Source organism: Scardinius erythrophthalmus (genome assembly GCF_964197995.2).
Source record: "Scardinius erythrophthalmus genome assembly, chromosome: 1".
In the NCBI taxonomy this organism is placed as follows: domain Eukaryota; kingdom Metazoa; phylum Chordata; class Actinopteri; order Cypriniformes; family Leuciscidae; genus Scardinius; species Scardinius erythrophthalmus.
Window position 1 is genome coordinate 497,116 of NC_138221.1, and position 17,665 is coordinate 514,780.

The 17,665-nt window shown below is 45.1% G+C and overlaps 1 protein-coding gene across 1 annotated transcript in view; it reads right to left on the reverse strand.

Annotated features, from left to right (window-relative positions):
- Window positions 1–475: 475 nt before the first annotated feature.
- Window positions 476–17,665, reverse strand: part of grin2ba (glutamate receptor, ionotropic, N-methyl D-aspartate 2B-a) — a gene marked incomplete at both ends in the record, with an annotated part of 37,867 nt that continues 20,677 nt past the window's right edge. The window contains 9 exons of the mRNA XM_081368129.1: window positions 476–2,446; window positions 4,083–4,321; window positions 5,743–5,930; window positions 6,645–6,805; window positions 7,370–7,599; window positions 12,191–12,316; window positions 12,471–12,624; window positions 15,550–15,721; window positions 16,506–16,714. Of these exons, the coding sequence (XP_081224255.1) occupies window positions 476–2,446; window positions 4,083–4,321; window positions 5,743–5,930; window positions 6,645–6,805; window positions 7,370–7,599; window positions 12,191–12,316; window positions 12,471–12,624; window positions 15,550–15,721; window positions 16,506–16,714 (3,450 nt within the window). The remainder of the gene's footprint in view (window positions 2,447–4,082; window positions 4,322–5,742; window positions 5,931–6,644; window positions 6,806–7,369; window positions 7,600–12,190; window positions 12,317–12,470; window positions 12,625–15,549; window positions 15,722–16,505; window positions 16,715–17,665) is intronic.

The window sequence follows — 17,665 nt, forward strand, 5'->3', positions numbered from 1 at the left end:
CGTCACGGCAGTAGAGACTCGAGTATAAAGGATGGCAGAGGCGAGTGCACGTTCACCGATGCACACGTGTGTGTTTCAGGGCAGTAAACAGCATGGGAGAGGCTGTTGCCATGGATACATTAGCATGATGTGGAGACACATTCAGATACCCCTAACACTCACCAAAGGCCTCTAGAGCAAGAAAAGAGCAGACCCCGTTTCATCAACAGATGAGCAGTCAGCAGCGTCTCTGAGGTGCAGTTATTACCCTGTTTCACAAAATCAATCATGCTTTTACGATCGCATCTTCACAAAAGACGAGAGTACAGGACTGGGCTGTTAGGTGTGAGGATGGAGTGAGGCCATCTGACTGATCTCACACACTCGACAGATGGACGAGCTCTTGTTCTCACCACTACTGGTGTAGACGTGAACTTCACAGGACATTAATGTTCAAATCTCTCAAGTTCTGCGTGTCCTGTTAAATCTGCCGGTTTCACACGTCGGACTCTATGCTGGAGAGCTTCTCGTACACGTGTCCGTTGCTGCCGTTGAAGGGCCGAGGCGGGCCGAGGCTGAGCTTGCTGGTGTAGTGGTTCCCCATGCACATCTCCACCGGAAAGCGAGGAGCCAGGTTAGACATGACTCCCGACGCCGGCAGGAACGAGGTCGAGCCCACGTTGCCGTACACGTCGCCGCCCTGCTGGTGCTGCGTGGGGGCGTAGCAGGACTTGGCACCGTGCAGAAGACACTGGTCGTCTCCAAACGTGGGGATGAAGGGGTTGTGGTCGGTGCGGTCGGGGTAGAGGGATTTGGATAAGGAGTGAGCTGGGCCTTCCATGAGTCCTCTGTTTCTCAGATCCCGCTCTCCAACCGAGCGCCGGTGCGGGAACAGTCCGAACGGGCTCTTCCCGGCGGCGCCGTAGAACAGCGGGTCTTGCTCGGGTTCCGGCTGTAACACGTGTGCGAAGGGCCCGTCCATGCAGCGCTCCCTCTCCTTGAGGCTGACGCTGCGCGGTGGCAGCGGGATCACGCCGGGTACGCCACACCCCGGCGCCGGCACGCCGGACTCCTCCCTCTGCAGGTCCACGAAGGCGTCGTAGGAGTGCTGTCGGCGGAGCGGTTTCCCGCTGAACGCCCTGCGGCGCTGCGCCGGCGTCAGCTGGTCCAACAGGTGGTTACTGTCCTCGCTGATGTCGTACAGGTTCCCGGACTTCTTGCAGGCTTCGCACCGCATGCAAGTGGCAGAGCTGGGTCGACTCCCGACTCCTCCCGACGCCACACAGTAACCCGTCCCGCCCGCGTGCCCCGTCTGCTTGCTCCCCGCACTGCTAGCTCGACAGCTACGACACTCCCACTCGCTCTGGCCCTCCGGCTTCTTAGGCTTGCTCTTCAAGAAGTCGTCCACCAACACCAGGCTGGTGCAGTTCCCTCCACCGGGCCCGTCTGTGAGGTCCACGTGCTCCCACTGCGGGACGCCTTCTTTGGGCCGGAACTGGTCCAGGTAGAAATCCCTCAGGCTCTCCTTGTCCTGTAACAGGTACGAGGAGGAGTTTACACGGCCGCCTCGCTTGCGCTCAGACGGAGGAGAGCTGGAGCGCTGCCCGTGATGCTGATAATGGTGGTGCTGGCGGCGCCGGTGACCCATCTCCAGCTCGTCCAGCTCACGCCGGGACTTCGCCGACGCGGGCCGCTTCTTCAGGCTGTCTCTATACTGCTTGCGCTTCTTAGCATTGCCCTCCAGGTTTCCGTAGGTCACGGTGTGAGTTGAAATGTCGGACACGTCAGAGCGGATGTTTCCGTCGTCGGCTCCGTGGTGGTGCCCCGCGATATACCCCGAACTGGACGCGCCGCCTTTAAAGGAGAACTTTCCGTAGAGCTCGGCGAGCCCTTGCTTCAAGCCTGGGCCGGTCGGAGGAGTCTGGCTGTGGAGCAGGTCGAACTTGCTCATGTTCCTGTGTGTGAGGGCAGATCTGGGCTGGGTGCTGAAGATGGGGCCTCCACCGGGGCCGTCGCAGTCGAACAGGCCCTCCTCCAGAGAGCTGCTGGAGCCCAGGCTCCGGGGCCCGGGGCCCTCCGTCAGCCCCAGCGCAGAGCCCCCGTGGTGGAGCCGGTAGTGCTCCTGGTACAGGTTGCTGTCCTTCAGGTGCAGGTTCCCGAAGGTGCGCTCCACCTCGCTGATGTAGTCGCTGAACATGTTGTCCTCGGGCAGGTACGGGCTCTTGCAGTCCGAGGGCCCGGCCAGGCTCCGGCGCTGCTCGCTGATGTCGTACACGGAGGACTCGCGGCGGATGAAGTCCAGCGCGCTGTGCGGAGAGCCGTTGACCCCGGACAGAGACGCCATGTTCTTGGCCGTGCGCAGCAGACGTAGGATGTTGGAGTGGGTGTTGTTCATCGTAGCGGACGGGGAGTTCAGATCCGAACTCTTCTCTTCGATTTCCACTCCGTGAATGCAGCTGTAAATCTCCTGAGAGAAGAAGAGAGAGAAGTTTCAGTGTTCAGAGTTGCCGTTAAAGGGGTAGTTCACCCAAAAATTATTTACTCACGCTGAAGTCATCCTAGGTGTATATGACATTCTTCTTTCAGACGAATACAATCGGAGTTATGTTCAAAATGTCCTGGCTCTTCCCAGCTTTATAATGGCAGTGAATGGCTGGAGGAAATTTGAAGCCCATAAAAGTGCATCTATCCATGATCAAACTAATCAATACGGCTCCAGAGGGTTAATAAAGGGTTAGTAGAAGAGGAGGTACAGTCGTCTGGCGGAAGCTAGTTATTTTAGATTATAAGTTATAAATATGGATATTTTTCTTACAAAAACCCATGGCTTCGCTTCAGAAGGCATTTATTAACTCCTCGACGCATGTGGAGCACTTTAATCATGGATGGATGCACTTTTATGATATATAGATGCACTTTTATGATGGACAGATGCACTTTTATGATATATAGATGCACTTTTATGATGGATAGATGCACTTTTATGATGGATAGATGCACTTTTATGATATATAGATGCACTTTTATGATGGACAGATGCACTTTTATGATGAACAGATGCACTTTTATGATGAACAGATGCACTTTTATGATGGATAGATGCACTTTTATGATGAACAGATGCACTTTTATGATATATAGATGCACTTTTATGATATATAGATGCACTTTTATGATGAACAGATGCACTTTTATGATGGATAGATATGCTTTTATGATGGACAGATGCACTTTTATGATGAACAGATGCACTTTTATGATGGATGGATGCACTTTTATGTTATATAGATGCACTTTTATGATGGACAGATGCACTTTTATGATATATAGATGCACTTTTATGATGGACAGATGCACTTTTATGATGAACAGATGCACTTTTATGATGGATAGATGCACTTTTATGATGGACAGATGCACTTATGATGGATAAATGCACTTTTATGATGATAGATGCACTTTTATGATATATAGATGCACTTTTATGATGGACAGATGCACTTTTATGATGGACAGATGCACTTTTATGATGGATGGATGCACTTTTATGATATATAGATGCACTTTTATGATGGACAGATGCACTTTTATGATGGATGGATGCACTTTTATGATATATAGATGCACTTTTATGATGAACAGATGCACTTTTATGATGGATAGATGCACTTTTATGATGGACAGATGCACTTTTATGATGGATAAATGCACTTTTATGATGATAGATGCACTTTTATGATATAGAGATGCACTTTTATGATGGATAGATGCACTTTTATGATGGACAGATGCACTTTTATGATTGACAGATGCAGTTTTATGATGGATAGATGCACTTTTATGATATATAGATGCACTTTTATGATGGATAGATGCGCTTTCATGATGGATAGATGCGCTTTCATGATGGCTGGATTGGGCTTCAAATTTGTCTGTATTTGTCTGAAAGAAGAATGTCATATACAACTAGGATGATCATGGGCTAATTTTCATATTTGGGTGAACTATCCCTTTAACACAACATTATTTCTAGCATAATCGTGTCTTGAAGCAGTTGTTCAGTGTCTTGAAATGTTGTGTGTTTTCTGCCTGTGTGTGCTTACCCTGCTGATAGTGTAGGTGAACCCAGGTTTGCCGGAGCACACGCCCATGAAGCAGAAGCGCAGGTGCCAGTAGAAGACGTGTTCAGCGATGAAGGTGATGAGCGAGAGGGCCATGGCGGCTCCCAGCATGTAGAACACGCCGGCCATGTTATCCACGTCCAGCTGACTGCTCATCACTTCATTCTTCTCGTGATGGCAGATCCCCGTCAGCCAGAGAGCCTCAAACTCCTCCATGTCACCTGAGACACACACACACACACACACAGAATATCAAGGGTGAGGGGTTTGTGTTTGTGACAAAGGCTCAGGACAGTCACAGGTGCTGGCAGACAAATGCAGGATTGAAAGCTGAGAATAAGGACTGATATATAAACTCACCACAGCTGAAAACATGAGGACTATCAATACACAAGATATCAATTCAACTGAACACAACTGGAAACACTTGATCAGAGCATATCCAGGGGTGACCTTATGCTGCTATGTCATACAAATCTGTTAAAAATAGAACCCAGAGACATAGAAATGACTCCCAGGGACCCCATAGAAACAAAGTCCTAAACTTAAAAAAAACAAGACCAAGAAGCAAAAGCACATGCAAATCAAAACAAAATGTCAAATTTACAACAGATGTCGTAAAGCAGCTTTCAGAAGAGTGACTTTGAGATGAGTGCCTTCACAAAATAATATTTCACAATGTTTGCAGAGTGTTCTCAGGTACGACTACTGTCAATATAACAATGAGACAAAATGCAAACATCATTTCTGATACTACATAAACTACACATTTAAATGCCATCCAGTAATGACAAGAGCTGAGCTTAATCGGCATCTTTTTACTAGAGCAATAAAGATCCCATATAAACATTGATCAGTGAACTGGTGAACTAACACTTTCAGAACACGTTTTCTGGTGTGCATTAACACATAGTGACTGAGCGCTGCCTGATTATTGTTGTACTACTAAACTAGTTGGCACATCATTGTTTATCTGATGACTCAACATGAGCTGTTGCACAGGGTTTGAAATGAACACTCTGTGAAAATCAACTGTGGCGGGAAACGCTGTCAGATCACTGGCTAATTTGGCGTACATACTACGCTTAGAGCTCAAACATGACAATCTGGGGCTCAGGTCAGGAAGCAGTCAGACTGGCTAAACCCACCGTCTGCTAGCGGCCTCGCGTCACCAAGGTCAGATAAATCCCATCACATAGAGCCTCTTTCACCTAGATATCATCATATAGAGACTGTGTCTGTTCCCCGAATTAGGACATACAAAATCATGATATATTAAACACAGCGCATTGTGCAGAATCTGCTCATATCTGGCTAACTTGAACACACACGTCACTACGCAAGAAAACGGCGCGCTTGTTCATTTGCATTGAAGCAACAGCGAAGATTAAAAAGCTTATGGTTAACAGAAAAGACATTGTTATTTGCCAACATTGATCTGTCCACCTAAAACACATTTTTGGTGAAAAGGATTAAAGAGGAAGAGGGAGATGCTGGATGACAGGATTTAGTTTGAATAAGAAATTAATGTAGCCAATTTAGTAGCCAAATGGGCCAAATGTGAAAAAGTTAATGTCAAACCCTGCTGTTCGTGTCAACTCCCCGAACAGAACAGGCAGAACTCAAGTGTGTGTGTGTGTACCGTCTCCGAAGAGCTGCAGGATGGCGAGGTCAACTTGTCTCTTCCACACCGAGTCCTTCTGGATGGCGATGCCGTAGCCGGTGGAAGCGAAGACTTTCCCGGAGCCAATGGTGACCAGTTTGCAGCCCTCGTCTCGGCCCGCCATGTAGTTCAGCACCGCAGCGTCGTAGATGAAGGCATCCAGCTTACTGTGAGCGAAACACCAGGCGTCAGAGCGCTCATTTACACATCCATTACATCACTCTTCAGAGGGATAGTTCACCCAAAAATGAGAATTAGCCCATGATTTACTCTCCCTCAAGCCATACTAGGTGTATATTCATCTTCTTTTAGACGAACACAATCAGAGTTATATTAAAAAATGTCCTGGCTCTTCCCAGCTTTATAATGGCAGTGAATGGGTGTATGTTTTTGGAAGTCCATCAAAGTGCATCCATCCATCATAAAAGTGCATCTATGCATCATAAAAGTGCATCTATGCATCATAAAAGTGCATCTATGCATCATAAAAGTGCATCTATGTATCATAAAAGTGCGTCTATGCATCATAAAAGTGCATCTATCCATCATAAAAGTGCATCTGTCCATCATAAAAGTGTATTTGTCTGAAAGAAGTCAAGTCAAGTCAAGTCAACTTTATTTATATAGCGCTTTTCACAATACAGATTGTATCAAAGCAGCTTCACAGTATTAAATAAAATAGTACATCAGTGTATGTTTCTGGTGTAAAACATCCACGTTTGGTAATGCAGATCAATAGCACTGTTGAATCGATTAATCAAATTAAGTATCCCCAGAAGAATGTCATATACACCTAGGATGGCTTGAGGGAGAGTAAATTTCATTTTTGGGTGAACTATCTCTTTAACAAGTAGCAGGAGCTTATCGGCTGGTTCTCTCACCCTGTCTTCAGACTGTACAGAGCTTCGTTCACATTGCGCTGGTGGAATTTGATCATGTAGGAGTGCATCTCTTTGTAGTTATTGCGTATGTTTCTCTCTGTGCTGCCGTTCGGGACCGTCCCGAAGCGAAACGGCGGGGAGAAGTCATTGGGTCTCTGAAACTGAAGACGATACCAACAGTGTGAGAGTGAGCAAACAGACACACTGAGCGTAAAGCTTTGCGAGACTAAACATTTGCTGAAAATCATTTACCTTATTTGGAGTTCCGGGTCAGAAATGGCCCGCCTTTGCTTATTAAGTTCTCGTTATGCTATATTATCACCAAATATTGGAATTGATCTTTTTGTCAACTTGTTTTCTTTCAATTAGCACAGGTTTTGTGTGTCTTTTTTGAATTGATTAATCGTAGGCCTCAGTGATCTGAGTTTATGCTCCTCCTTTTTAAATAAAAAAGTTAACTCAAGCCTATACACCTCAAAATAATGTGAGGAGCATCAGCTCAGATCACTGAGGCCTATGATTAATCAGTTCAAAACCTGTGATCATTGAAAGAAAACAAGTTGTCAAAAAGATTGAATCCAATATTTAATGAAAACATCATAAAGAGGCAGTTTTTTGTAGGCGATCATTTTTGACCCAGAACACAAGTGTTACAAGCTGGGGAACCCCTGTTAACTAGCATCTTCAGGAGAAAGAGCACAGCATGAGTGCTAGCGCTAGCGCACCTTCTTGTCGCTGAGGCCCGACACCTGGTCCACGTACTCCTCCTGGATCATGAACGCGGCGAGGTTAGCAGTGTAGCTGGCCAGAAAGATCACAGCGAAGAAGGCCCACACCGACACCATGATCTTACTGGTGGTTCCCTTCGGGTTCTGCACGGGGACCGAGTTATTGAAGACCAGACCCCACAGCAGCCAGATAGCCTTGCCCACGGTGAACGAGGGCCCACCGGCCTCTGAAACACACACACGTAAACACACACTCCATCACTGACGAGGAGGAGAAACAACACACACAATCCATCACTGACGAGCAAAACACATATAACACGCTTCAACAGGAGGGAGAAAACACTTTCCAATGTTTGTCCAATCAAACTCTAGGGTATTTGGTGTCCAATCAAACTCTAGGGTATTTGGTGTCCAATCAAACTCTAGGGTATTTGGTGTCCAATCAAACTCTAGGGTATTTGGTGTCCAATCAAACTCTAGGGTATTTGGTGTCCAATCAAACTCTAGGGTATTTGGTGTCCAATCAAACTCTAGGGTATTTGGTGTCCAATCAAACTCTAGGGTATTTGGTGTCCAATCAAACTCTAGGGTATTTGGTGTCCAATCAAACTCTAGGGTATTTGGTGTCCAATCAAACTCTAGGGTATTTGGTGTCCAATCAAACTCTAGGGTATTTTGTGTCCAATCAAACTCTAGGGTATTTTGGCTCAGTTTTGTCTGTCATTTGGTAGAACTGATTAAAATGAGAGCGATATCAACATGCCAACAGTGTTTCCAGAGTGGCTCGGTTCACATGAACTGCATGGGTTTGGGTCTCTGATCATGTAAAGTTGGGAATGCGACATACGGCAGATATTTCAACAGATTTGTAATTAGAATCGCTTATAAACCCTTCTGCCAATAGAGAAGCTTTAAGGCTCCCTACAGTTTAAATAGCAGAAAAAAACACTTTTCCTCAAATGGTTCAGCCGTAATGGACAGGCTGTGTGACATGAACTCAAGCACCATTTGTGTTACAACTTGTGTGTTACTTGCTTGCCAGCCTCTTGCTTACAGCTCACTGCCGCTGGCTAGCCCTTGGTGGTGAACAGGGAAGCAACTATTGTGCAAGTCTCCCCGTGCCAGTATAAAGCCTCTCCTTCACCTAGACTCCTGTCAGGCCACATGGTAACTGGGTGCCTTGCGGTCTCAGGCTAACTTGACAAGGGATCTTGGAGCTGCGGTGGTCCCCAGAGGTCATTTTATGATCAACCACGTCCCGCTGCCTTTCAGGTAAGTCTGGTAAGACTAAGGCTAGCATGAGTGTAACATGTGTCACAACATGTCAGCATTGGTCGCTGCTGAGCCTAAGCGTTATAACATCGATATAGCTAACTAAGTGAGACCAGATTTCTGGGTTAAGGATCATTGAAGGTGGAAGGTGAGGGTTATACATTTTTCTGGAGAGGGTACCCTACAGGAGGACAACATGGTGTCGCACTGAGGCCCCAACTGGCATCAGTGAGAGGTTAATGTCTATCCGCTTTCCCCTTGCTGGAGAACAATATGCTACTATTTTCAGTGCTTATGCACCTACTCTTCCATCAGCAAAAGAGGTTAAGGACAGTTTGTATGAGGCACTGGATGAGGCCCTCAGGACAGTTCCACGACATGATACAATCTTACTGCTGGGTGATTTCAATGCCAGAGTGGGACGAAATAGTGATATCTGGGATGGAATAATTGGACGACATGGCATTGGGAATGTAAACACCAATGGATTAAGACTCCTGAGTCTTTGTGCTGAACACATTCTAACCATCACTAATACCATGTTTCAATTAAAAAACAAATATAAAACCTCTTGGTTACACCCACGATCCAAGCACTGGCATCTTCTGGATTATGCTATTGTCAGGCAAAATGATATGAGGGATGTCCTCATAACTCGAGCTATGAGAGGAGCTGAGTGCTGGACTGATCATCGGATGATTGTTGCCAAGCTTAACCTGAGGATGCGGCGGGCAGTACATCTTAGAAAGGCAGCGACGGGGAAACTGAACTGTGTAAGGCTCCAAGATACTGAAGCGCGGAACAACTGTCGATGCTCTGTTGTTGGGAAGCTCCAGGACGTTGAGTTTCTTCTAAGGAATGAAGTGCAGATTGAAAGTAAATGGAGCCTTATAAGTACTTCACTTTACGACGCAGCAGTTGAATCTATTGGTAAACTTAAGAAAAAAAATCAGGATTTGTTTGAGGAAGATTTCCTACATATTTCCACCCTCCTTGAAGAAATGCATAATGCCCATAAAGCCTACCTTAATAATCCATCTTCTGAATCTCTTAAGAAAGTCTGGCATGAGCAGAGAAAAGCAACGCAATGGACTCTGCGGCAACTATGATCTGGCAAGCATGATATGCATAATTTTTATATTGCATTGAAGACCATTTATGGCCCCAGATCTTACTCTGTCTGCCCCTTGAGATCAGCTGATGAACTGACTCTCATTAAGGACCGAACAGGCATTTTTCAAAGATGGGGGGAGCCTTATTAAGCCTTATTAAACCAAAAGGCATCAGTGTTACAGGAACTACCAACTTTACCAAGAATACAGAGTCTCGATGTTCCACCGTCTTTTTCTGAAGTGTATGCTGCAATCAAGGAATTGAAAAACAGCAAGTCTCCTGGACCTGACTGTATTCCTGCTGAGCTCCTGAAGGAAGGACGGTACCTCTGTACTAGGGCAATCCATCAGTTCATCACCCTAGTGTGGCAGCAAGAAAATATTCCCCAACAAAGGAAGGACGCAAATTTTGTCACAATATATAAAAACAAGGGTGATAGGTCCATCTGTGTAAATAGTGGGGGGATCTCACTTCTTTCAGTTGCAGGCAAAGTTCTGGCAAAGGTCATGCTCCATCGACTTGTCAATGCCATTTCTGAAAATCTACTGCCAGAATCCCAAAGTGGATTCAGAAGAGGTCAGTGGACATGATATTTACCTCACGCCAGTTGCAGGAGAAATGTCGCGAGCAACATAAGAATTTGTTCACTTCTTTTGTGGATCTTTCCAAGGCTTTTGATACTGTAAATCGTGATCTCTTATGGAAAGTGCTTTTGCATTTTGGATGCCCTGTAAAGTTTACCACAATCTTGCGACAGTTTCATGATGGGATTACCGCCAAAGTAACATTGGGTGGACTAGAATCGGCACACTTTGCAGTAGGTAGTGGAGTAAGGCAGGGGTGTGTTCTTGCACCTGTCTTGTTTAACATCTTCTTACTGTGCTGTATAAAGAGATGGAAGAAGAAAGTGGGGTTGCAGTGGCTTATAGACTGTCACTAAGCTTCAGTTGGTTCACGTGCTGGAATTGCAGTATGCGGATGATTGTGCCCTAGGGCTCTATCTTACACTCGGCACAATGCAGCGCCAAGCGCGGCGCACGTGTTTTTTGCTAGTTTCAGTCCGACGCAGTTATCATTTTTACATCCTGCGCCGCGTTGTTTAAATAGCAAATGCATTTGCTCCCATTTGTGCGCTCCTGGGCTGCTGGTCTGAAAATGAGGTGTGTTCTGGCGCATTGCTATTTTGAGGCAACAGAAATAAAAAAATGTTTTTGTTGTTATTTAAAGAGCGCGTTAGTAATGTGCGCCTATAGGCGGGTCCACAACACGCATACATTCTGCTTATTAAACACACAGGGAAGCACAGCAGCACACACATGCCAAATATTAAAATTAACAGGATTACAATGTAAAAGATTATTGTTGTGTACATAAAGATATGGTTGTTCTGCTTGCGCACAAGCAGTTCCGTTTGCGCTCTGGAGACGCGTTCGGTCTTTCCACTATCCACTATGTAAATAGCGAATCCGCCATGGCGCGAGTGCAACTGGAATTTAAAGGGAATGGGAGATGAGACTCTGATTGGTTTAATGCACGTAAATCCCAAAACACACCCATTACTCATTAAGAGAATAGAGATAAAACACACCCATTACTCATAATGAGAATAGAGACGACCCTTTTAGACCATGCGCCGGGAGCACCGACCATTTTTCCTGTCGTTAAACTAGCAAAAGTGGATTCGGAAACGCCCTAAGTGAACTTGCGCTGTGCACTTTAGACCATGCGCTTAGATGGTTAAAATAGGGCCCCAGTGTCACATACTCCAGAAGATCTGCTGCTGTTAGGGCGTACAGCAGGATGGGCTTGGATGTGAATATCAAGAAAACAGAAGTCCTTTGCCCATGGTCATTGGATCCCCTACAGAAACCTCCAGTATAGAAGCAACCCTAATGCTCTACCAACTCAGATGGCTTGGTCATGTTGTGAGAATTACGCCAAGTCGCTTCCACGTAAGATACTCTACGGTGAATTACATCTTGGCTCCCGAATTGCAAGAGGCCAAAAAAAGAGGCTGAAGACCAACTAAAAGGCTTTCTTAAGAGGTGTGTGATGAAGCCCACATCCCTGGAAACTAGTGCAGCGAATCGCACGCTCTGGCAGCAGCTCTGTCAGAATGGAGTACACACTTACGAAGACAGGAGAACTGAACATCGCCTGACTAAAAGACATCAGAGAAAGCAGGCCATGCTTGTTCCTGCCCCCTTAAGGCCATCAGGAGAAACCTTTACATGCCCTGTCTGTGAAAGACAGTGTGCCTCCCGCATCGGACTATACAGTCATCAAAGAACCCACACATTACAGGAGAAGTCATCATCAGAAGACGACGGACTACCCAGAAGAAGTCTCACCTCGGCCGTCAGCGAGACAGCGGTTGTAACCCACAGGACTAAAGTCATGTGTGTGTGTGTGTGTGTGTGTGTGTCTCACCTCGGCCGTCAGCGAGACAGCGGTTGTAACCCACAGGACTGAAGTACTCGAACACGAAGACAGCGATGGCCGACACCAACAGGAGCATCACGAACATCATGATCCACACGTCAGCACTGAAGGGCTCTGAGGACGAGAACACACACACACACACCAACAGAGACGAACACACGTCACACACCAGCACACACACAGACATGTGAGTGTGTGTGTGTGTGTTTGTGTGTGTGTATGTGAGTGAGTGTGTGTGCGTGTGTGTGTGTGTGTGTGTGTGTCTCACCGAGGAACGCTGACGGAGACACAGTGCCGTTGCTCCTCGACACCATGACACTGATTCCCGTCTCGATGAACGGCACAGAGAAATCGATGACCTCTGACCTCTCCTCGTTGATGGTCAGTGAACCAACGGCCATGTGAGCGTTCTTCAGCACCACCTAAACTCACACACACACACACACACACACACACACACACACACACACACACACACACACACACACACACACACACACACACACACACACACACATTACACTTCAGAAACGCTTTTTAACCAGGTTTGGTGTAAAGAAGCCAAATAAATGAATTTACTGGACTCATGCAGACATTAAATAACATTAATGACAGCAGGTTCATTAAAGAGGAACTATTATACCCCTCTTTATAGATCTAATAAGTCTCAGTGTCCCCAGAATGTGTGTGTGAAGTTTCAGCTCAAAATACCCCACAGATCAGTTATTATACCATGTTGTAAATGGCCATTATTGAGAGGAAGGAAAAACACGCTGTTTTAGTGCATGTATGTTTAAATGCAAATGAGCTGCTGCTCCGCCCCCTATCCAGAGGAGGGCGGAGCCTGTACAGCTCGTGCTTCGCATACTCTCACGAAAACTACAACATCTGTTTGGTTTTGATTATCATCTCACTGAACGAGACATTGCAGTTCTTCATCATCATGAAAGTTTATTATCTGCATACTTTTAAAGCCATATCAGTCTAAACTCTGAGCGCACACACCGAATCACACACACACACAGAGAGCTGGATGTCAGACAGAGTATCCTGTGATTATTAAACTAAGTTCTCTTTCACGTCTTATTGAGCTTAAACTGTCAAATACACTCAAGGTTATGTTGAAAACACAAAGTTAAAACACAAAGTCTAACCCTAACCCTAAGCTCACTGTGGGCGGGGCTATTCTAATAGGGTGGAGTCAGTCAGAAGTCATGGGCGGGGCCTATGCTAATAGGACTGAGTCTGTCAGCAGTTGTGGGCGGGGCCTATGCTAATAGGGCGGAGTCTGTCAGCAGTTGTGGGCGGGCCTATGTTAATAGGGCGAAGTCTGTCAGCAGTCGTGGGCGGAGTCTCTGCTCATAGGGCAGGGTCCATCAACAGTCGTGGGCGCAGCTTTGCTAATAGGGCGGAGTCCGTCAACAGTCGTGGGCAGAGCTATGCTAATAGGGCGGAGTCTGTCAACAGTCGTGGGCAGAGCTATGCTAATAGGGCGGAGTCCGTCAACAGTCGTGGGTGGGGTCTGTGAAATGTGATGTCACATTACATTGAATCTGCAGATAGCTTATTCTGAGACACAGATTATGATTTATGATGGTTAAAAAAAGAGGAGTGGGTGTTTTTTTAATCATTATAGGGTGGTTCTGTACACACACTGCCGACACAGATTTATGTTCAAACACCATGTAAAAGTGAATTTTGCATAATAGATCCCCTTTAAGACTGGATCTAATATACTGACACACATTAGATTTTATCCCAACTGTTCAACCTGGCTTTATCAAATCTTTTTAATAAAAAAAGATCGGCTTTTTCTGTTCTGGATATTTATGTAAATTAGCGCATATTTAATTACATAATGCCTCATTCGCATATTTAAATGTATTTAAATGTTTTATCTGACTATTCAGTGCATTTTTTGATTTTACAATAGGGAAATAGTTTCACAGTAGCTTACACACACAGCACAAGTTTGATTTCAAACTTTAAAGAATTCACAAAAAATACAAGTAAACAATAATATTGTTGAATATTAAATGTCCCCAACTAAGCAAGCCAAAGGCCAAGGCAACAGTGGAGGAACCCAAACTCCATCAGTCACAGAATGGAGGAATAAACCCTTGGGAGAACTCAGACTCAGTCGCTCAGTTCTCCTCTGGCCAACGAGCGAACAGTGTGTGATTATGATCCAGCAACATTACAGGTCAGAGGTCAGACTGGATCAGAACATTACCAATATTATCCAGTTCATCCGGTTGGAAGTCGGAGTCATCACGCCGGTATGGAGACGGGTTATAAAGATGCAAATAAAGTAAACAGTGCTTTAAAGGTTTTCAGGTAGGCCTAACAGGAGTATCTAAGTAAGAAATACTAAAGAAATTGAATAAGAAATAAAATGTAACATAATACTGGATGTTCTTCCCTGAATAAATTAAATCCAGATTAATCCTTACAATTAAGATTACAACAGTTATTCATTCAAGTGTCATTAATGTTAATCAAACAACTAAAGAGAAAGAAAACGAGTGCTTAAAGAAACGAGATGCCTCACTTCAGTGAGGATGCGACGCCGCCTCCTCTATGGTGCGAGTGCCTGTGCTCCTCAACTCTTACAGTGTTACGCCATGGTGATGTGAAGACATTCGTGCATATAAAGATCAGACTTCCCAAAGCCATTATCAGCCGATAGCGATCGGTGACTGATCAATCAGAGCACTCCTGCTGAACATCAGCTAAACACACTCGGTCACACACACACTCCCAGAGTCAGGTTAACTTCACTCCCAGCATTCACTGCTGCACTGTGTTCACATGAGGAGAGATGAAGCGGAGAGACCAGAGTTTCTAGATCAACAACACACAGTAAGTGGGTTATCACACTCTCTCTCTCTCTCTCTCTCTCTCTCTCTCTCTCTCTCTCTCTCTCTCTCTCTCTCTCTCTCTCTCTCTCTTCTGTCTGTTGGTAATTTTAGCTCTAAATACCTGAACTTCACTTCATATGACTAAACTGGGGCATGAAAGAGTGTGTGTGTGTGTGTGTGTGGGTGTGTGTGAGTTTCGATGGGATAGCAGTGTGTGAAATGTAGTGTAAAGTAATATTTTTAACACACACACACACACACACTCACACACACAAACACACACACACACACACACACACACACACACACACACACACACACCTATCTAAATGGGGACAATGCAAACTCAAAGACTTTGATTGTTTTTATAGACAGCTAATTATAAATAGTAAGTAACCCAAACACACACACACACACACACACACACAAAGAGAGAACACTGATGACGACTCTTTACTTCATGTATTATTGTTCTGAAACTTGTACCTCTCCCACCATCCCGTTCCACGTGCCGTTGATCTTCTTGCCATGTTTGCCGTTGGTCACCAGATAAAGATCGTACGAGAACTTAACAGACTTGGCGATCTTCTTCAGGATGTCGATACAGAAACCTTTACAGCAGCGCTTGATGTAGACCGCAGGCTCACTCGTCTTATTACTGACCGATAGATAGATAGATAGATAGATAGATAGATAGATAGATAGATAGATAGATAGATAGATAGATAGATAGATAGACAGATAGATAGATAGATAGATAGATAGATAGATAGATAGATAGACATAGGATAGATAGATAGATAGATAGATAGATAGATAGATAGATAGATAGATAGATAGATAGACATAGGATAGATAGATAGATAGATAGATAGATAGATAGATAGATAGATAGATAGATAGACATAGGATAGATAGATAGATAGATAGATAGATAGATAGATAGATAGATAGATAGATAGACATAGGATAGATAGATAGATAGATAGATAGATAGATAGATAGATAGATAGATAGATAGACAGATAGACAGATAGATAGATAGATAGATAGATAGATAGATAGATAGATAGATAGATAGATAGATAGATAGATAGATAGATAGACAGACAGACAGATAGATAGATAGATAGATAGATAGATAGATAGATAGATAGATAGATAGACAGACAGACAGACAGACAGATAGATAGATAGATAGATAGATAGATAGATAGATAGATAGATAGATAGATAGATAGAAATGGAGAAAGACAGGTTAGTGATTTGACAGGTTTCTTCATTAACCATAAACATCCTTCAGTTATATTAACGAACACTTATAAATATACTGAGATTCTAGCTGGTCTCGAGATGCCCATGAGAACGGCTTTAAGAAGGTGGTGATGGGATCACTGAAACCTCACTGGGAGGAACTGGGTCAGAAGAGTGTGTGTGTTTACAGTGTTTTGAGCTGCTTTCGGCAGGGCACCGTGTTCCTCATGCAGGTCCCGCTCAGCGGATCCACGTCCTCCACGATCACGAACGGCGCCTCCTCCAGCGTCACGATGGACAGATGATCGTCCTCGCGGTTCTCTGAGCCGGAGTACAGCTCGAAGCGTGGCCACACGTGATACTTCATGCTCAGAGAGCCGTTCTCCCACTTACCCACCTGCACACACACACACACACACACACACACACAGACGGGGACATCAGTCACATGACGTTTCTCCTGAGTTGATTCGATGTCATTCTCTTCAGTATTTGATTCAGACTCATGAACACAGACTCACGAACACAGACTCACGAACACAGACTCATGACTCCCGAACACAGACTCATGACTCATGAACACAGACTCATGAACACAGACTCACGAACACAGACTCATGACTCCCGAACACAGACTCATGACTCATGAACACAGACTCATGAACACAGACTCATGAACACAGACTCATGAACACAGACTCATGAACACAGACTCATGAACACAGACTCATGAACACAGACTCATGAACACAGACTCACGAACACAGACTCACGAACACAGACTCACGAACACAGACTCCCGAACACAGACTCGTGACTCATGAACACAGACTCATGAACACAGACTCATGAACACAGACTCATGAACACAGACTCATGACTCATGAACACAGACACATGAACACAGACTCATGACTCATGAACACAGACTCACGAACACAGACTCATGACTCATGAACACAGACACATGAACACAGACTCATGAACACAGACTCATGAACACAGACTCACGAACACAGACTCATGAACACAGACTCATGAACACAGACTCATGAACACAGACTCACGAACACAGACTCACGAACACAGACTCCCGAACACAGACTCATGACTCATGAACACAGACTCATGACTCATGAACACAGACTCATGAACACAGACTCATGAACACAGACTCATGAACACAGACTCACGAACACAGACTCACGAACACACCTGACTCACGATCACAGACTAATGAACACAGACTCACGAACACAGACTCACGAACACACCTGACTCACGATCACAGACTAATGAACACAGACTCACGAACACAGACTCATGAACACAGACTCATGACTCCCGA